At 53.3% G+C, this 20229-nt stretch overlaps 2 protein-coding genes across 2 annotated transcripts in view; one reads left to right on the top strand and one right to left on the bottom strand.

Moving 5' to 3' along the window:
* Positions 1 to 3661: 3661 nt before the first annotated feature.
* LOC139241567 (putative uncharacterized protein DDB_G0271982) lies at positions 3662 to 4771 on the bottom strand. The gene is made up of 2 exons (XM_070870053.1): positions 4526 to 4771; positions 3662 to 3973 (listed from the first exon to the last, which is right to left on the bottom strand). The coding sequence occupies exons 1-2, from the start codon at positions 4769 to 4771 to the stop codon at positions 3662 to 3664; spliced, it is 558 nt and encodes a 185-aa protein (XP_070726154.1).
* A 736-nt stretch (positions 4772 to 5507) lies between these two features.
* Positions 5508 to 20229, top strand: part of LOC139241566 (inactive dipeptidyl peptidase 10-like) — a gene marked incomplete at its 3' end in the record, with an annotated part of 89856 nt that continues 75134 nt past the window's right edge. Inside the window, exons 1-2 of the mRNA XM_070870052.1 lie at positions 5508 to 5655; positions 6776 to 6930. Of these exons, the coding sequence (XP_070726153.1) occupies positions 5508 to 5655; positions 6776 to 6930 (303 nt within the window). The remainder of the gene's footprint in view (positions 5656 to 6775; positions 6931 to 20229) is intronic.

Here is a 20229-nt window from a genome sequence, read left to right as displayed (position 1 = left end):
ATTCTTCTTTCCTTCCTTCTCACCATCCTTCTCCCCTTCTTTCTCTCCTTCCTTCTCGCCTTCTTTCTCTCCTTCCTTCTCGCCTTCCTTCGATACTTCCTTCTCACCATCCTTCTCTCCATCCTTCTCTCCTTCCTTCTCCCCTTCCTTCTCTCCTTCCTTCTCTCCCATCCTTCTCTCCTTCCTTCTCCCCTTCCTTCTCTCCTTTCTTCTCTCCATGCTTCTCTCCTTCCTTCTCTCCATCCTTCTCTCCATCCTTTGCACCATGCTTCTCTCCTTCCTTCTCCCCTTCTTGCTCTCCATCCTTCTCTCCTTACTTCTCTCCATCCTTCTTACCATACTTCTCTCCTTCCTTCTCTCCATCCATCTCTCCTTCCTTCTCTCCTTCCTTCGCTCCTTCCTTCGCTCCTTCCTTCGCTGCTTTCTTTCTCTCCATCCTTCTCTCCTTTCTTCTCTCCATCCTTCTCTCCTACCTTCTCTCCTTCCATCTCTCCTTCCTTCTCTCCATCCTTCTCTCCATCCTTCCCTCCTTCCTTCTCTGCTTCCTTGTCTCCTTCATTCTCTCCATCCTTCTCCCCTTCCTTCTCTCCCTTCTTCTCTCCTTCCTTCTCTCCATCCTTCTCTCCTTCCTTCTCTCCATCCTTCTCTCCATCCTTCTCTCCTTCCTTCTCAGCTTCCTTGTCTCCTTCCTTGTCTCCATCCTTCTCCCCTTCCTTCTCCCCTTCCTTCTCTCCTTCCTTCTCTCCTTCGTTCTCTCCTTCCTTCTCACCATCCTTCTCCCCTTTCTTCTCTCTTTCCTTCTCTCCTTACTCCTCTCCTTCTCACCATCCTTCTCTCCTTCCTTCTCACCATCCTTCTGTCCATCCTTCTCTCCATCCTTCTCTCCTTCCTTCTCTGCATCCTTCTCTCCTTCCTTCTCTCCTTCCTTCTCTCCTTCCTTCTCACCACCCTTCTCCCCTTTCTTCTCTCCTTCCTTCTCTCCTTACTTCTCTCCTTCTCACCATCCTTCTCTCCTTCCTTCTCACCATCCTTCTCTCCTTCCTTCTCACCATCCTTCTGTCCATCCTTCTCTCCATCCTTCTCTCCTTCCTACTCTCCATCCTTCTCTCCATCCTTCTCTCCTTCCATCTCTCCTTCCTTCTCTCCATCCTTCTCTCCATCCTTCTCTCCTTCCTTCTCTGCTTCCTTGTCTCCTTCATTCTCTCCATCCTTCTCCCCTTCCTTCTCTCCCTTCTTCTCTCCTTCCTTCTCTCCATCCTTCTCTCCTTCCTTCTCTCCATCCTTCTCTCCATCCTTCTCTCCTTCCTTCTCTGCTTCCTTGTCTCCTTCCTTGTCTCCATCCTTCTCCCCTTCCTTCTCCCCTTCCTTCTCTCCTTCCTTCTCTCCTTCGTTCTCTCCTTCCTTTTCACCATCCTTCTCCCCTTTCTTCTCTCTTTCCTTCTCTCCTTACTCCTCTCCTTCTCACCATCCTTCTCTCCTTCCTTCTCACCATCCTTCTCTCCATCCTTCTCTCCATCCTTCTCTCCTTCCTTCTCTCCATCCTTCTCTCCTTCGTTCTCTCCTTCCTTCTCTGCATCCTTCTCTCCTTCCTTCTCTCCTTCCTTCTCTCCTTCCTTCTCACCATCCTTCTCCCCTTTCTTCTCTCCTTCCTTCTCTCCTTACTTCTCTCCTTCTCACCATCCTTCTCTCCTTCCTTCTCACCATCCTTCTCTCCTTCCTTCTCACCATCCTTCTGTCCATCCTTCTCTCCATCCTTCTCTCCTTCCTACTCTCCATCCTTCTCTCCATCCTTCTCTCCTTCCATCTCTCCTTCCTTCTCTCCATCCTTCTCTCCATCCTTCTCTCCTTCCTTCTCTGCTTCCTTGTCTCCTTCATTCTCTCCATCCTTCTCCCCTTCCTTCTCTCCCTTCTTCTCTCCTTCCTTCTCTCCATCCTTCTCTCCTTCCTTCTCTCCATCCTTCTCTCCATCCTTCTCTCCTTCCTTCTCTGCTTCCTTGTCTCCTTCCTTGTCTCCATCCTTCTCCCCTTCCTTCTCCCCTTCCTTCTCTCCTTCCTTCTCTCCTTCGTTCTCTCCTTCCTTTTCACCATCCTTCTCCCCTTTCTTCTCTCTTTCCTTCTCTCCTTACTCCTCTCCTTCTCACCATCCTTCTCTCCTTCCTTCTCACCATCCTTCTCTCCATCCTTCTCTCCATCCTTCTCTCCTTCCTTCTCTCCATCCTTCTCTCCTTCGTTCTCTCCTTCCTTCTCTGCATCCTTCTCTCCTTCCTTCTCTCCTTCCTTCTCTCCTTACTTCTCTCCTTCTCACCATCCTTCTCTCTTTCCTTCTCACCATCCTTCTCTCCTTCCTTCTCACCATCCTTCTGTCCATCCTTCTCTCCATCCTTCTCTCCTTCCTACTCTCCATCCTTCTCTCCATCCTTCTCTCCTTCCGTCTCTGCTTCCTTGTCTCCTTCCTTCTCTCCATCCTTCTGCCCTTCTTTCTCTCCCTTCTTCTCTCCTTCCTTCTCTCCATCCTTCTCTCCTTCCTTCTCTCCATCCTTCTCTCCATCCTTCTCTCCTTCCTTCTCAGCTTCCTTGTCTCCTTCCTTGTCTCCATCCTTCTCCCCTTCCTTCTCCCCTTCCTTCTCTCCTTCCTTCTCTCCTTCGTTCTCTCCTTCCTTCTCACCATCCTTCTCCCCTTTCTTCTCTCTTTCCTTCTCTCCTTACTCCTCTCCTTCTCACCATCCTTCTCTCCTTCCTTCTCACCATCCTTCTGTCCATCCTTCTCTCCATCCTTCTCTCCTTCCTTCTCTGCATCCTTCTCTCCTTCCTTCTCTCCTTCCTTCTCTCCTTCCTTCTCACCATCCTTCTCCCCTTTCTTCTCTCCTTCCTTCTCTCCTTACTTCTCTCCTTCTCACCATCCTTCTCTCCTTCCTTCTCACCATCCTTCTCTCCTTCCTTCTCACCATCCTTCTGTCCATCCTTCTCTCCATCCTTCTCTCCTTCCTACTCTCCATCCTTCTCTCCATCCTTCTCTCCTTCCATCTCTCCTTCCTTCTCTCCATCCTTCTCTCCATCCTTCTCTCCTTCCTTCTCTGCTTCCTTGTCTCCTTCATTCTCTCCATCCTTCTCCCCTTCCTTCTCTCCCTTCTTCTCTCCTTCCTTCTCTCCATCCTTCTCTCCTTCCTTCTCTCCATCCTTCTCTCCATCCTTCTCTCCTTCCTTCTCTGCTTCCTTGTCTCCTTCCTTGTCTCCATCCTTCTCCCCTTCCTTCTCCCCTTCCTTCTCTCCTTCCTTCTCTCCTTCGTTCTCTCCTTCCTTTTCACCATCCTTCTCCCCTTTCTTCTCTCTTTCCTTCTCTCCTTACTCCTCTCCTTCTCACCATCCTTCTCTCCTTCCTTCTCACCATCCTTCTCTCCATCCTTCTCTCCATCCTTCTCTCCTTCCTTCTCTCCATCCTTCTCTCCTTCGTTCTCTCCTTCCTTCTCTGCATCCTTCTCTCCTTCCTTCTCTCCTTCCTTCTCTCCTTCCTTCTCACCATCCTTCTCCCCTTTCTTCTCTCCTTCCTTCTCTCCTTACTTCTCTCCTTCTCACCATCCTTCTCTCCTTCCTTCTCACCATCCTTCTCTCCTTCCTTCTCACCAATCTTCTGTCCATCCTTCTCTCCATCCTTCTCTCCTTCCTACTCTCCATCCTTCTCTCCATCCTTCTCTCCTTCCATCTCTCCTTCCTTCTCTCCATCCTTCTCTCCATCCTTCTCTCCTTCCTTCTCTGCTTCCTTGTCTCCTTCATTCTCTCCATCCTTCTCCCCTTCCTTCTCTCCCTTCTTCTCTCCTTCCTTCTCTCCATCCTTCTCTCCTTCCTTCTCTCCATCCTTCTCTCCATCCTTCTCTCCTTCCTTCTCTGCTTCCTTGTCTCCTTCCTTGTCTCCATCCTTCTCCCCTTCCTTCTCCCCTTCCTTCTCTCCTTCCTTCTCTCCTTCGTTCTCTCCTTCCTTTTCACCATCCTTCTCCCCTTTCTTCTCTCTTTCCTTCTCTCCTTACTCCTCTCCTTCTCACCATCCTTCTCTCCTTCCTTCTCACCATCCTTCTCTCCATCCTTCTCTCCATCCTTCTCTCCTTCCTTCTCTCCATCCTTCTCTCCTTCGTTCTCTCCTTCCTTCTCTGCATCCTTCTCTCCTTCCTTCTCTCCTTCCTTCTCTCCTTACTTCTCTCCTTCTCACCATCCTTCTCTCTTTCCTTCTCACCATCCTTCTCTCCTTCCTTCTCACCATCCTTCTGTCCATCCTTCTCTCCATCCTTCTCTCCTTCCTACTCTCCATCCTTCTCTCCATCCTTCTCTCCTTCCGTCTCTGCTTCCTTGTCTCCTTCCTTCTCTCCATCCTTCTGCCCTTCTTTCTCTCCATCCTTCTCTCCTTCCTTCTCTCCATCCTTCTCCCCATCCTTCTCCCCTTCCTTCTCTCCATCCTTCTCTCCTTCCTTCTCTCCTTCCTTCTCTCCTTCCTTCTCTCCATCCTTTTCTCCTTCCTTCTCTCCTTCCTTCTCACCATTCTTCTCTCCATCCTTCTCTCCATACTTCTCTCCATCCTTATCACCATCCTTATCACCATCCTTCTCTTCTTCCTTCTCTCCATTCTTCTCTCCATCCTTTCTCCTTCCTTCTGTCCTTCCGTCTTTCCTTCCTTCTCTCCTTCCTTCTCTCCTTCCTTCTCTTCTTCCTTCTCTCCTTCCTTCTCTCCTTCCTTCTCTCCATCCTTCTCACCGTACTTCTGTCCTTCCATCTTTCTTTCCATCTCTCCATCCTTCTCTCCATCCTTCTCTCCATCCTTGTCTCCATCCTTCTCTCCATCCTTCTCTCCATCCTTCTCTCCTTCTCACCATCCTTCTCTCCTTCCTTCTCTCTATCCTTGTCTCCATCCTTCTCTCCATCCTTCTCTCCATCCTTCTCTCCTTCCTTCTCACCATCCTTCTCTCCTTCCTTCTCTCCATCCTTCTCTCCATCCTTCTCTCCATCCTTCTCTCCTTCCTTCTCTCCATCCTTCTCTCCATTCTTCTTTCTCTCCTTCTCTCCATCCTTCTCTCCATCCTTATCACCATCCTTCTCTCCTTCTCTCCATCCTTCTCTCCTTCCTTCTCCCCTTCCTTCTCCCCTTCCTTCTCTCCTTCCTTCTCTCCTTCCTTCTCTCCATCCTTATCACCATCCTTCTCTCCTTCCTTCTCTCCATTCTTCTCTACATCCTTCTCTCCTTCTTTCTCTCCTTCCTTCTCTCCATCCTTCTCCTTCCTTGTCTCCATCCTTCTCTCCTTCCTTCTCACCGTCCTTCTGTCCACCCTTCTCTCCATCCCCTTCTCTCCATCCTTCTCTCCTTTTTCTCTCCTTCCCTTCTTTCGTCAACCATTCTACAATAAATGTTTGGTTTGACTGGTGGAATTGGATTGCACTGAATGGTGAACCCACCAAGCCTGCGATCCAACAGATGCCGTGAGTTAAAATCCCCCTGTAACCTCGTTGCTTAGCTCAGCTTGACCATGAACCTCTATCTCTCTCCCTGGCAGGTTTACATCTTCGAGAACAACATTTACTACCAGCACTCCGCCACAACCAGCGCCCTGCGCCTCACGTCCTCCGGGAGAGAGGGCATAATCTTCAACGGCCTCGCTGACTGGCTGTATGAGGGTAAGAGAGAGACTGAGGAAGGTGCAGGATGGACCGGCCCTTGGCTCAGTCTGGTCTCCGAGTCAGTAGGGGCAGTGCCGAGGGAGCACCGCACTGTCAGAGGGGCAGTTCTGAGGGAGCGCCGCACTGTCGGAGGGGCAGTTCTGAGGGAGCACCGCACTGTCAGAGGGGCAGTTCTGAGGGAGCACCGCACTGTCAGAGGGGCAGTTCTGAGGGAGCGCCGCACTGTCGGAGGGGCAGTTCTGAGGGAGCGCCGCACTGTCGGAGGGGCAGTTCTGAGGGAGCGCCGCACTGTCGGAGGGGCAGTACTGAGGGAGCGCCGCACTGTCGGAGGGGCAGTACTGAGGGAGCGCCGCACAGTCGGAGGGGCAGTACTGAGGGAGCTGCGCACTGTCAGAGGGTCAGTACTGAGGGAGCGCCGCACTGTCGGAGGGGCAGTACTGAGGGAGCGCCGCACTGTCGGAGGGGCAGTACTGAGGGGGCGCCACACTGCGCTGTCGGAGGGGCGGTACTGAGGGAGCGCCGCACTGTCGGAGGGGCGGTACTGAGGGAGAGCCGCACTGTCGGAGGGGCAGTACTGAGGGAGTGCCGCACTGTCGAAGGGACAGTACTGAGGGAGTGCCGCACTGTCGGAGGGGCAGTACTGAGGGAGTGCCGCACTGTCGGAGGGGCAGTACTGAGGGAGTGCCGCACTGTCGGAGGGGCAGTACTGAGGGAGTGCCGCACTGTCGGAGGGGCAGTACTGAGGGAGTGCCGCACTGTCGGAGCGGCGGTACTGAGGGAGTGCCGCACTGTCGGAGGGGCAGTACTGAGGGAGTGCCGCACTGTCGGAGGGGCAGTACTGAGGGAGTGCCGCACTGTCGGAGGGGTAGTACTGAGGGAGCGCCGCACTGTCGGAGGGTCAGTACTGAGGGAATGCCGCACTGTCGGAGGGTCAGTACTGAGGGAGTGCCGCACTGTCGGAGGGTCAGTACTGAGGGAGTGCCGCACTGTCGGAGGGGTAGTACTGAGGGAGTGCCGCACTGTCGGAGGGTCAGTACTGAGGGAGTGCCGCACTGATTGGCAGTGGGTGACTGACTGACCATGAGTGATAATCTCGTTCTCTATGTTCCCGATGTAGAGGAGGTGCTGGGGACGGAGGTGGCGCACTGGTGGTCAGCTGACGGTGCCAGGCTTGCCTACCTCCGCATCAACGACACGCTGGTGCCCAACATGGAGATTCCGCAGTTCTTGGGCAGTCTGTACCCTCTGGGCAGGGTCTACCCTTACCCCAAGGTGAGGCTACCTTCACAACTGTTAGAGGCTCGGAGCATTTCCAGATAAACGTCAGTCAGTCAGTCCCTTCAATACCCCTCTCGCTCACTGTCTGTCACTCTCTCTCCCTGTCTGTCACTCTCTCCCTGTCTGTCACACTCTCCCTGTCTGTCACTCTCTCCCTGTCTGTCACTCTCTCTCTGTCTGTCACACTCTCCCTGTCTGTCACTCTCTCCCTGTCTGTCACTCTCTCTCCCTGTCTGTCACTCTCTCCCTGTCTGTCACTCTCTCCCTGTCTGTCACTCTCTCTCTGTCTGTCACTCTCTCTCCCTGTCTGTCACTCTCTCCCTGTCTGTCACTCTCTCTCTGTCTGTCACTCACTCTCTGTCTGTCACTCTCTCTCTCTGTCTGTCACTCTCTCCCTGTCTGTCACTCTCTCCCTGTCTGTCACTCTCTCTCTCTGTCTGTCACTCTCTCTCTCTGTCTGTCACTCTCTCTCTGTCTGTCACTCTCTCCCTGTCTGTCACTCTCTCTCTCTGTCTGTCACTCTCTCCCTGTCTGTCATTCTCTCCCTGTCTGTCACTCTCTCTCTCTGTCTGTCACTCTCTCTCTCTGTCTGTCACTCTCTCCCTGTCTGTCACTCTCTCTATGTCTGTCACTCTCTCCCTGTCTGTCACTCTCTCCCTGTCTGTCTCTCTCTCCCTGTCTGTCACTCTCTCCCTGTCTGTCACTCTCTCCCTGTCTGTCACTCTCTCTCACTGTCTGTCACTCTCTCTCTCTGTCTGTCATTCTCTCTGTCTGTCACTCTCTCCCTGTCTGTCACTCCCTCTCCATGTCTGCCACTCTCTCCCTGTCTGTCACTCTCTCTCACTGTCTGTCACTCTCTCTCTCTGTCTGTCACTCTCTCCCTGTCTATCACTCTCTCTCACTGTCTGTCACTCTCTCTCTCTGTCTGTCACTCTCTCCCTGTCTGTCACTCTCTCTCTGTCTGTCACTCTCTCCCTGTCTGTCACTCTCTCCCTGTCTGTCACTCTCTCTCTGTCTGTCACTCTCTCCCTATCTGTCACTCTCTCTCTGTCTGTCACTCTCTCTGTCTGTCACTCTCTCCCTGTCTGTCACTCTCTCTCTCTATCTGTCACTCTCTCCCTGTCTGTCACTCTCTCCCTGTCTGTCACTCTCTCCCTGTCTGTCTCTCTCTCCCTGTCTGTCACCCTCTCCCTGTCTGTCACTCTCTCCCTGTCTGTCACTCTCTCTCCCTGTCTGTCACTCTCTCCCTGTCTGTCACTCTCTCCCTGTCTGTCACTCTCTCTCTGTCTGTCACTCTCTCTCCCTATCTGTCACTCTCTCCCTGTCTGTCACTCTCTCTCTCTGTCTGTCACTCTCTCCCTGTCTGTCACGCTCTCTCCCTGTCTGTCTCTCTCTCCCTGTCTGTCAATCTCTCTCTCTGTCTGTCACTCTCTCCCTGTCTGTCACTCTCTCTCTCTGTCTGTCACTCTCTCCCTGTCTGTCACTCTCTCTCTCTGTCTGTCACTCTCTCCCTGTCTGTCACGCTCTCTCCCTGTCTGTCTCTCTCTCCTTGTCTGTCAATCTCTCTCTCTGTCTGTCACTCTCTCCCTGTCTGTCACTCTCTCTCTCTGTCTGTCACTCTCTCCCTGTCTGTCACTCTCTCTCCCTGTCTGTCACTCTCTCTCTCTGTCTGTCACTCTCTCCCTGTCTGTCACTCTCTCTCTCTGTCTGTCACTCTCTCCCTGTCTGTCACTCTCTCCCTGTCTATCACTCTCTCCCTGTCTGTCACTCTCTCTCTCTGTCTGTCACTCTCTCTCTCTGTCTGTCACTCTCTCCCTCTCTGTCACTCTCTCCCTGTCTGTCACTCTCTCCCTGTCTGTCACTCTCTCCCTGTCTATCACTCTCTCCCTGTCTGTCACTCTCTCTCTCTGTCTGTCACTCTCTCCCTGTCTATCACTCTCTCCCTGTCTGTCACTCTCTCTCCCTGTCTGTCACTCTCTCTCCCTGTCTGTCTCTCTCTCCCTGTCTGTCACTCTCTCTCCCTGTCTGTCACTCTCTCCCTGTCTGTCACTCTCTCTCCCTGTCTGTCTCTCTCTCCCTGTCTGTCACTCTCTCTCCCTGTCTGTCACTCTCTCCCTGTCTGTCACTCTCTCCCTGTCTGTCACTCTCTCCCTGTCTGTCACTCTCTCTCCCTGTCTGTCACTCTCTCCCTGTCTGTCACTCTCTCCCTGTCTGTCACACTCTCTCCCTGTCTGTCACTCTCTCTCTGTCTGTCACTCTCTCCCTGTCTGTCACTCTCTCTCCCTGTCTGTCACTCTCTCCCTGTTTGTCACTCTCTCCCTGTCTGTCACTCTCTCTCCCTGTCTGTCACTCTCTCCCTGTCTGTCACTCTCTCCCTGTCTGTCACTCTCTCCCTGTCTGTCACTCTCTCCATGTCTTTCAATCTCTCTCCCTGTCTGTCACTCTCTCTCCCTGTCTGTCTCTCTCTCCCTGTCTGTCACTCTCTCTGTGTCCGTCACTCTCTCCCTGTCTGTCACTCTCTCCCTGTCTGTCACTCTCTCCCTGTCTGTCACTCTCTCTCTCCCTGTCTGTCACTCTCTCTCCCTGTCTGTCACTCTCTCTCTCTGTCTGTCACTCTCTCTCTGTCTGTCTCTCTCTCTCCCTGTCTGTCACTCTCTCTCCCTGTCTGTCACTCTCTCCCTGTCTGTCACTCTCTTCCTGTCTGTCACTCTCTCCCTGTCTGTCACTCTCTCTCCCTGTCTGTCACTCTCTCTCCCTGTCTGTCACTCTCTCTCTGTCTGTCTCTCTCTCTCCCTGTCTGTCACTCTCTCTCCCTGTGTGTCACTCTCTCCCTGTCTGTCACTCTCTCCCTGCCTGTCACTCTCTCTCCCTGTCTGTCACTCTCTCTCCCTGTCTGTCTCTCTCTCTCCCTGTCTGTCACTCTCTCTCCCTGTGTGTCACTCTCTCCCTGTCTGTCACTCTCTCCCTGCTTGTCACTCTCTCTCCCTGTCTGTCACTCTCTCTCCCTGTCTGTCACTCTCTCTCCCTGTCTGTCACTCTCTGCCTGTCTGTCACTCTCTCCCTGTCATTCACTCTCTCTCCCTGTCTGTCCCTCTCTCTCCCTGTCTGGCCCTCTCTCTCCCTGTCTGTCACTCTCTCTCTCTGTCTGTCACTCTCTCCCTGCCTGTCACTCTCTCCCTGTCTGTCACTCTCTCCCTGTCTATCACTCTCTCCCTGTCTGTCACTCTCTCTATCTGTCTGTCACTCTCTCCCTGTCTATCACTCTCTCCCTGTCTGTCACTCTCTCTCTCTGTCTGTCACTCACTCCCTGTCTGTCACTCTCTCTCCCTGTGTGTCACTCTCTCCCTGTCTGTCACTCTCTCCCTGCTTGTCACTCTCTCTCCCTGTCTGTCACTCTCTCTCCCTGTCTGTCACTCTCTCTCCCTGTCTGTCACTCTCTGCCTGTCTGTCACTCTCTCCCTGTCATTCACTCTCTCTCCCTGTCTGTCCCTCTCTCTCCCTGTCTGGCCCTCTCTCTCCCTGTCTGTCACTCTCTCTCTCTGTCTGTCACTCTCTCCCTGCCTGTCACTCTCTCCCTGTCTGTCACTCTCTCCCTGTCTATCACTCTCTCCCTGTCTGTCACTCTCTCTATCTGTCTGTCACTCTCTCCCTGTCTATCACTCTCTCCCTGTCTGTCACTCTCTCTCTCTGTCTGTCACTCACTCCCTGTCTGTCACTCTCTCTCTCTCTCTGTCACTCTCTCCCTGTCTGTCACTCTCTCTCTGTCTGTCACTCTCTCCCTGTCTATCACTCTCTCCCTGTCTGTCACTCTCTCTCTCTGTCTGTTACTCTCTTCCTGTCTGTCACTCTCTCCCTGTCTATCACTCTCTCACTGTCTGTCACTCTCTCTCCCTGTCTGTCACTCTCTCTCCCTGTCTGTCACTCTCTCCCGGTCTGTCTCTCTCTCCCTGTCTGTCACTCCCTCCCTGTCTGTCACTCTCTCCCTGTCTGTCACTCTCTCCCCCTGTCTGTCACTCTCTCACTGTCTGTCACTCTCTCTCTGTCTGTCACTCTCTCCCTGTCTGTCACTCTCTCCCTGTCTGTCACTCTCTCCCTGTCTGTCACTCTCTCTCCCTGTCTGTCCCTCTCTCTCCCTGTCTGTCCCTCTCTCTCCCTGTCTGTCACTCTCTCTCTCTGTCTGTCACTCTCTCCCTGTCTGTCACTCTCTCCCTGTCTGTCACTCTCTCCCTGTCTATCACTCTCTCCCTGTCTGTCACTCTCTCTCTCTGTCTGTCCCTCTCTCCCTATCTATCACTCTCTCCCTGTCTGTCACTCTCTCCCTGTCTATCACTCTCTCCCTGTCTGTCACTCTCTCTCTCTGTCTGTCACTCTCTCCCTGTCTATCACTCTCTCCCTGTCTGTCACTCTCTCTCCCTGTCTGTCACTCTCTCTCCCTGTCTGTCTCTCTCTCCCTGTCTGTCACTCTCTCTCCCTGTCTGTCACTCTCTCCCTGTCTGTCACTCTCTCTCCCTGTCTGTCTCTCTCTCCCTGTCTGTCACTCTCTCTCCCTGTCTGTCACTCTCCCTCTCTGTCTGTCACTCTCTCCCTGTCTGTCACTCTCTCCCTGTCTGTCACTCTCTCCCTGTCTATCACTCTCTCCCTGTCTGTCACTCTCTCCCTGTCTGTCACTCTCTCTCCCTGTCTGTCACTCTCTCCCTGTCTGTCACTCTCTCCCTGTCTGTCACTCTCTCCCTGTCTGTCACACTCTCTCCCTGTCTGTCACTCTCTCTCTGTCTGTCACTCTCTCCCTGTCTGTCACTCTCTCTCCCTGTCTGTCACTCTCTCCCTGTCTGTCACTCTCTCTCCCTGTCTGTCACTCTCTCTCCCTGTCTGTCACTCTCTCCCTGTCTGTCACTCTCTCCCTGTCTGTCACTCTCTCTCTGTCTGTCACTCTCTCCCCGTCTGTCACTCTCTCCCTGTCTTTCAATCTATCTCCCTGTCTGTCACTCTCTCTCCCTGTCTGTCTCTCTCTCCCTGTCTGTCACTCTCTATCCCTGTCTGTCACTCTCTCCCTGTCTGTCACTCTCTCTGTCTGTCACTCTCTCTGTCTGTCACTCTCTCCCTGTCTGTCACTCTCTCCCTGTCTGTCACTCTCTCCCTGTCTGTCACTCTCTCTCTCTCTGTCTGTCACTCTCTCTCCCTGTCTGTCACTCTCTCTCCCTGTCTGTCACTCTCTCCCTGTCTGTCACTCTCTCCCTGTCTGTCACTCTCTCTCTCTGTCTGTCACTCTCTTCCTGTCTGTCACTCTCTCCCTGTCTATCACTCTCTCCCTGTCTGTCACTCTCTCTCCCTGTCTGTCACTCTCTCCCTGTCTGTCTCTCTCTCCCGGTCTGTCACTCTCTCTCCCTTTCTGTCACTCTCTCACTGTCTGTCACTCTCTCTCTGTCTGTCACTCTCTCCCTGTCTGTCACTCTCTCCCTGTCTGTCACTCTCTCCCTGTCTGTCACTCTCTCTCCCTGTCTGTCCCTCTCTCTCCCTGTCTGTCCCTCTCTCTCCCTGTCTGTCACTCTCTCTCTCTGTATGTCACTCTCTCCCTCTCTGTCACTCTCTCCCTGTCTGTCACTCTCTCCCTGTCTGTCACTCTCACCCTGTCTATCACTCTCTCCCTGTCTGTCACTCTCTCTCTCTCTGTCTGTCACTCTCTCCCTGTCTATCACTCTCTCCCTGTCTGTCACTCTCTCCCTGTCTATCACTCTCTCCCTGTCTGTCACTCTCTCTCTCTGTCTGTCACTCTCTCCCTGTCTATCACTCTCTCCCTGTCTGTCACTCTCTCTCCCTGTCTGTCACTCTCTCTCCCTGTCTGTCTCTCTCTCCCTGTCTGTCACTCTCTCTCCCTGTCTGTCACTCTCTCCCTGTCTGTCACTCTCTCTCCCTGTCTGTCTCTCTCTCCCTGTCTGTCACTCTCTCTCCCTGTCTGTCACTCTCTCTCCCTGTCTGTCACTCTCTCCCTGTCTGTCACTCTCTCCCTGTCTATCACTCTCTCCCTGTCTATCACTCTCTCCCTGTCTGTCACTCCCTCTCCCTGTCTGTCACTCTCTCTCCCTGTCTGTCACTCTCTCCCTGTCTGTCACTCTCTCCCTGTCTGTCACACTCTCTCCCTGTCTGTCACTCTCTCTCTGTCTGTCACTCTCTCCCTGTCTGTCACTCTCTCCCTGTCTGTCACTCTCTCTCTGTCTGTCACTCTCTCCCTGTCTGTCACTCTCTCCCTGTCTTTCAATCTCTCTCCCTGTCTGTCATTCTCTCTCCCTGTCTGTCTCTCTCTCCCTGTCAGTCACTCTCTCTCCCTGTCTGTCACTCTCTCCCTGTCTGTCACTCTCTCCCTGTCTGTCACTCTATCCCTGTCTGTCACTCTCTCCCTGTCTGTCACTCTCTCTCTCCCTGTCTGTCACTCTCTCTCCCTGTCTGTCACTCTCTCTCTCTGTCTGTCACTCTCTCTCCCTGTCTGTCACTCTCTCTCCCTGTCTGTCACTCTCTCTCTGTCTGTCTCTCTCTCTCCCTGTCTGTCACTCTCTCTCCCTGTCTGTCACTCTCTCCCTGTCTGTCACTCTCTCCCTGTCTGTCACTCTCTCTCCCTGTCTGTCACTCTCTCCCTGTCTGTCACTCTCTCCCTGTCTGTCACTCTCTCCCTGTCTGTCACTCTCTCTCCCTGTCTGTCACTCTCTCTCTGTCTGTCTCTCTCTCTCCCTGTCTGTCACTCTCTCTCCCTGTGTGTCACTCTCTCCCTGTCTGTCACTCTCTCCCTGTCTGTCACTCTCTCCCTGCCTGTCACTCTCTCTCCCTGTCTGTCACTCTCTCTCCCTGTCTGTCACTCTCTCCCTGTCTGTCACTCTCTCCCTGTCTGTCACTCTCTCTCCCTGTCTGTCCCTCTCTCTCCCTGTCTGGCCCTCTCTCTCCCTGTCTGTCACTCTCTCTCCCTGCCTGTCACTCTCTCCCTGCCTGTCACTCCCTCCCTGTCTGTCACTCTCTCCCTGTCTGTCACTCTCTCCCTGTCTATCACTCTCTCCCTGTCTGTCACTCTCTCTATCTGTCTGTCACTCTCTCCCTGTCTATCACTCTCTCCCTGTCTGTCACTCTCTCTCTCTGTCTGTCACTCACTCCCTGTCTGTCACTCTCTCTCTCTCTCTGTCACTCTCTCCCTGTCTGTCACTCTCTCTATGTCTGTCACTCTCTCCCTGTCTATCACTCTCTCGCTGTCTGTCAATCTCTCTCTCTGTCTGTCACTCTCTTCCTGTCTGTCACTCTCTCCCTGTCTGTCACTCTCTCTCCCTGTCTGTCACTCTCTCCCTGTCTGTCACTCTCTCCCTGTCTGTCACTCTCTCTCTCTCTGTCTGTCACTCTCTCTCCCTGTCTGTCACTCTCTCTCCCTGTCTGTCACTCTCTCCCTGTCTGTCACTCTCTCTCCCTGTCTGTCACTCTCTCCCTGTCTGTCACTCTCTCCCTGTCTGTCACTCTCTCTCTCTCTGTCTGTCACTCTCTCTCCCTGTCTGTCACTCTCTCTCCCTGTCTGTCACTCTCTCTCTGTCTGTCACTCTCTCCCTGTCTGTCACTCTCTCCCTGTCTGTCACTCTCTCCCTGTCTGTCACTCTCTCTCCCTGTCTGTCACTCTCTCCCTATCTGTCACTCTCTCTCCCTGTCTGTCTCTCTCTCCCTGTCTGTCACTCTCTCTCTGTCTGTCACTCTCTCCCTGTCTGTCACTCTCTCCCTGTCTGTCACTCTCTCTCTCTGTCTGTCACTCTCTCTCCCTGTCTGTCACTCTCTCCCTGTCTGTCACTCTCTCCCTGTCTGTCACTCTCTCTCTGTCTGTCACTCTCTCTCCCTGTCTGTCACTCTCTCCCTGTCTGTCACTCTCTCCCTGTCTATCACTCTCTCCCTGTCTGTCACTCTCTCTCTCTGTCTGTCACTCACTCCCTGTCTGTCACTCTCTCTCTCTCTCTGTCACACTCTCCCTGTCTGTCACTCTCTCTATGTCTGTCACTCTCTCCCTGTCTATCACTCTCTCGCTGTCTGTCAATCTCTCTCTCTGTCTGTCACTCTCTTCCTGTCTGTCACTCTCTCCCTGTCTATCACTCTCTCCCTGTCTGTCACTCTCTCTCCCTGTCTGTCACTCTCTCTCCCTGTCTGTCACTCTCTCCCTGTCTGTCTCTCTCTCCCTGTCTGTCACTCTTTCCCTGTCTGTCACTCTCTCCCTGTCTGTCACTCTCTCTCCCTGTCTGTCACTCTCTCACTGTCACTCTCTCTCTGTCTGTCACTCTCTCCCTGTCTGTCACTCTCTCCCTGTCTATCACTCTCTCCCTGTCTGTCACTCTCTCTCTCTGTCTGTCACTCTCTCCCTGTCTGTCACTCTCTCCCTGTCTGTCACTCTCTCCCTGTCTGTCACTCTCTCTCTCTCTGTCTGTCACACTCTCTCCCTGTCTGTCACTCTCTCTCCCTGTCTGTCACTCTCTCTCTGTCTGTCACTCTCTCTCCCTGTCTGTCACTCTCTCTCCCTGTCTGTCACTCTCTCTCTGTCTGTCACTCTCTCCCTGTCTGTCACTCTCTCTCCCTGTCTGTCACTCTCTCCCTGTCTGTCACTCTCTCCCTGTCTGTCACTCTCTCTCTCTCTGTCTGTCACTCTCTCTCCCTGTCTGTCACTCTCTCTCCCTGTCTGTCACTCTCTCCCTGTCTGTCACTCTCTCTCCCTGTCTGTCACTCTCTCCCTGTCTGTCACTCTCTCCCTGTCTGTCACTCTCTCTCTCTCTGTCTGTCACTCTCTCTCCCTGTCTGTCACTCTCTCTCCCTGTCTGTCACTCTCTCTCTGTCTGTCACTCTCTCCCTGTCTGTCACTCTCTCCCTGTCTGTCACTCTCTCCCTGTCTGTCACTCTCTCTCCCTGTCTGTCACTCTCTCCCTATCTGTCACTCTCTCTCCCTGTCTGTCTCTCTCTCCCTGTCTGTCACTCTCTCTCTGTCTGTCACTCTCTCCCTGTCTGTCACTCTCTCCCTGTCTGTCACTCTCTCTCTCTGTCTGTCACTCTCTCTCCCTGTCTGTCACTCTCTCCCTGTCTGTCACTCTCTCCCTGTCTGTCACTCTCTCCCTGTCTGTCACTCTCTCTCTGTCTGTCACTCTCTCTCCCTGTCTGTCACTCTCTCCCTGTCTGTCACTCTCTCCCTGTCTGTCACTCTCTCTCCCTGTCTATCACTCTCTCCCTGTCTGTCACTCTCTCTCCCTGTCTGTCTATCTCTCCCTGTCTGTCACTCTCTCTCCCTGTCTGTCACACTCTCTCTGTCTGTCACTCTCTCTCCCTGTCTGTCACTCTCTCCCTGTCTGTCACTCTCTCTCTCTGTCTGTCACTCTCTCTCCCTTTCTGTCACTCTCTCTCCCTGTCTGTCACTCTCTCCCTGTCTGTCACTCTCTCTCCCTGTCTGTCACTCTCTCTCTGTCTGTCACTCTCTCCCTGTCTGTCACTCTCTCTCCCTGTCTGTCACTCTCTCCCTGTCTGTCACTCTCTCCCTGTCTGTCACTCTCTCTCTCTCTGTCTGTCACTCTCTCTCCCTGTCTGTCACTCTCTCTCCCTGTCTGTCACTCTCTCCCTGTCTGTCACTCTCTCTCCCTGTCTGTCACTCTCTCCCTGTCTGTCACTCTCTCCCTGTCTGTCACTCTCTCTCTCTCTGTCTGTCACTCTCTCTCCCTGTCTGTCACTCTCTCTCCCTGTCTGTCACTCTCTCTCTGTCTGTCACTCTCTCCCTGTCTGTCACTCTCTCCCTGTCTGTCACTCTCTCCCTGTCTGTCACTCTCTCTCCCTGTCTGTCACTCTCTCCCTATCTGTCACTCTCTCTCCCTGTCTGTCTCTCTCTCCCTGTCTGTCACTCTCTCTCTGTCTGTCACTCTCTCCCTGTCTGTCACTCTCTCCCTGTCTGTCACTCTCTCTCTCTGTCTGTCACTCTCTCTCCCTGTCTGTCACTCTCTCCCTGTCTGTCACTCTCTCCCTGTCTGTCACTCTCTCTCTGTCTGTCACTCTCTCTCCCTGTCTGTCACTCTCTCCCTGTCTGTCACTCTCTCCCTGTCTATCACTCTCTCCCTGTCTGTCACTCTCTCTCTCTGTCTGTCACTCACTCCCTGTCTGTCACTCTCTCTCTCTCTCTGTCACTCTCTCCCTGTCTGTCACTCTCTCTATGTCTGTCACTCTCTCCCTGTCTATCACTCTCTCGCTGTCTGTCAATCTCTCTCTCTGTCTGTCACTCTCTTCCTGTCTGTCACTCTCTCCCTGTCTATCACTCTCTCCCTGTCTGTCACTCTCTCTCCCTGTCTGTCACTCTCTCTCCCTGTCTGTCACTCTCTCCCTGTCTGTCTCTCTCTCCCTGTCTGTCACTCTTTCCCTGTCTGTCACTCTCTCCCTGTCTGTCACTCTCTCTCCCTGTCTGTCACTCTCTCACTGTCACTCTCTCTCTGTCTGTCACTCTCTCCCTGTCTGTCACTCTCTCCCTGTCTATCACTCTCTCCCTGTCTGTCACTCTCTCTCTCTGTCTGTCACTCTCTCCCTGTCTGTCACTCTCTCCCTGTCTGTCACTCTCTCCCTGTCTGTCACTCTCTCTCTCTCTGTCTGTCACACTCTCTCCCTGTCTGTCACTCTCTCTCCCTGTCTGTCACTCTCTCTCTGTCTGTCACTCTCTCTCCCTGTCTGTCACTCTCTCTCCCTGTCTGTCACTCTCTCTCTGTCTGTCACTCTCTCCCTGTCTGTCACTCTCTCTCCCTGTCTGTCACTCTCTCCCTGTCTGTCACTCTCTCCCTGTCTGTCACTCTCTCTCTCTCTGTCTGTCACTCTCTCTCCCTGTCTGTCACTCTCTCTCCCTGTCTGTCACTCTCTCCCTGTCTGTCACTCTCTCTCCCTGTCTGTCACTCTCTCCCTGTCTGTCACTCTCTCCCTGTCTGTCACTCTCTCTCTCTCTGTCTGTCACTCTCTCTCCCTGTCTGTCACTCTCTCTCCCTGTCTGTCACTCTCTCTCTGTCTGTCACTCTCTCCCTGTCTGTCACTCTCTCCCTGTCTGTCACTCTCTCCCTGTCTGTCACTCTCTCTCCCTGTCTGTCACTCTCTCCCTATCTGTCACTCTCTCTCCCTGTCTGTCTCTCTCTCCCTGTCTGTCACTCTCTCTCTGTCTGTCACTCTCTCCCTGTCTGTCACTCTCTCCCTGTCTGTCACTCTCTCTCTCTGTCTGTCACTCTCTCTCCCTGTCTGTCACTCTCTCCCTGTCTGTCACTCTCTCCCTGTCTGTCACTCTCTCCCTGTCTGTCACTCTCTCTCTGTCTGTCACTCTCTCTCCCTGTCTGTCACTCTCTCCCTGTCTGTCACTCTCTCCCTGTCTGTCACTCTCTCTCCCTGTCTATCACTCTCTCCCTGTCTGTCACTCTCTCTCCCTGTCTGTCTATCTCTCCCTGTCTGTCACTCTCTCTCCCTGTCTGTCACACTCTCTCTGTCTGTCACTCTCTCTCCCTGTCTGTCACTCTCTCCCTGTCTGTCACTCTCTCTCTCTGTCTGTCACTCTCTCTCCCTTTCTGTCACTCTCTCTCCCTGTCTGTCACTCTCTCCCTGTCTGTCACTCTCTCCCTGTCTGTCACTCTCTCTCTGTCTGTCACTCTCTCCCTGTCTGTCACTCTCTCCCTGTCTGTCACTCTCTCCCTGTCTGTCACTCTCTCTCTGTCTGTCACTCTCTCGCTGTCTGTCACTCTCTCCCTGTCTGTCACTCTCTCCCTGTCTGTCACTCTCTCTCCCTGTCTGTCACTCTCTCTCCCTGTCTGTCACTCTCTCCCTGTCTGTCACTCTCTCTCTGTCTGTCACTCTCTCCCTGTCTGTCACTCTCTCCCTGTCTGTCACTCTCTCTCCCTGTCTGTCTCTCTCTCCCTGTCTGTCACTCTGTCTCCCTGTCTGTCACTCTCTCTCTGTCTGTCACTCTCTCTCCCTGTCTGTCACTCTCTCCCTGTCTGTCACTCTCTCTCTCTGTCTGTCACTCTCTCTTCCTGTCTGTCACTCTCTCCCTTTCTGTCACTCTCTCTCCCTGTCTGTCACTCTCTCCCTGTCTGTCACTCTCTCTCCCTGTCTGTCACTCTCTCCCTTTCTGTCACTCTCTCTACCTGTCTGTCACTCTCTCCCTGTCTGTCACTCTCTCCCTGTCTGTCACTCTCTCTCTCTGACTGTTACTCTCTCCCTGTCTATCACTCTCTCCCTGTCTGTCACTCTCTCTCTCTGACTGTCACTCTCTCCCTGTCTGTCACTCTCTCCCTGTCTGTCGCTCTCTCCCTGTCTGTCACTCTCTCTCCCTGTCTGTCACTCTCTCCCTGTCTGTCACTCTCTCTCCCTGTCTGTCACTCTCTCTCCCTGTCTGTAACTCTCTCTCCCTGTCTGTCACTCTCTCTACCTGTCTGTCACTCTCTCCCTGTCTGTCACTCTCTCCCTGTCTGTCACTCTCTCTCTCTGACTGTTACTCTCTCCCTGTCTATCACTCTCTCCCTGTCTGTCACTCTCTCTCTCTGACTGTCACTCTCTCCCTGTCTGTCACTCTCTCCCTGTCTGTCACTCTCTCCCTGTCTGTCACTCTCTCCCTGTCTGTGACTCTCTCTCCCTGTCTATCACTCTCTCCCTGTCTGTCACTCTCTCTCCCTGTCTATCACTCTCTCCCTGTCTGTCACTCTCTCCCTGTCTGTCACTCTCTCTCCCTGTCTGTCACTCTCTCTCCCTGTCTGTCACTCTCTCCCTGTCTGTCACTCTCTCCCTGTCTGTCACTCTCTCCCTGTCTGTCACTCTCTCTCCCTGTCTGTCACTCTCTCTCCCTGTCTGTCACTCTCTCTCCCTGTCTGTCACGCTCTCCCTGTCTGTCACTCTCTCTCCCTGTCTGTCACTCTCTCCCTGTCTGTCACTCTCTCCCTGTCTGTCACTCTCTCCCTGTCTGTCACTCTCTCTCCCTGTCTGTCACTCTCTCCCTGTCTGTCACTCTCTCCCTGTCTGTCACTCTCTCTCCCTGTTTGTCACTCTCTCTCCCTGTCTGTCACTCTCTCTCCCTGTCTGTCACTCTCTCCCTGTCTGTCACTCTCTCTCCCTGTCTGTCACTCTCTCTCCCTGTCTGTCACTCTCTCCCTGTCTGTCACTCTCTCCCTGTCTGTCACTCTCTCCCTGTCTGTCACTCTCTCCCTGTCTGTCACTCTCTCTCCCTGTCTGTCACTCTCTCCCTGTCTGTCACTCTCTCCCTGTCTGTCACTCTCTCTCCCTGTCTGTCACTCTCTCTCC

The sequence above is a fragment of the Pristiophorus japonicus genome, unplaced genomic scaffold (genome assembly GCF_044704955.1).
Source record: "Pristiophorus japonicus isolate sPriJap1 unplaced genomic scaffold, sPriJap1.hap1 HAP1_SCAFFOLD_1111, whole genome shotgun sequence".
Taxonomy (NCBI): domain Eukaryota; kingdom Metazoa; phylum Chordata; class Chondrichthyes; family Pristiophoridae; genus Pristiophorus; species Pristiophorus japonicus.
This window is presented reverse-complemented; position numbering and strand designations above follow the sequence as displayed.

What these genes read in the sequence shown, in the direction of transcription:
- LOC139241567 (XM_070870053.1), bottom strand. Translation starts at nt 4,771, where the DNA reads ATGGAAAGAAAGATGGAAGGACAGAAGTACGGTGAGAAGGATGGAGAG. An exon ending in GAAGGATGGAGAGAAGAATG is followed by an intron (nt 3,974 to 4,525) that starts GTGAGAAGGAAG and finishes GATGGTGAAAAG; the next exon opens with GAAGGAGAGAACGAAGGAGA.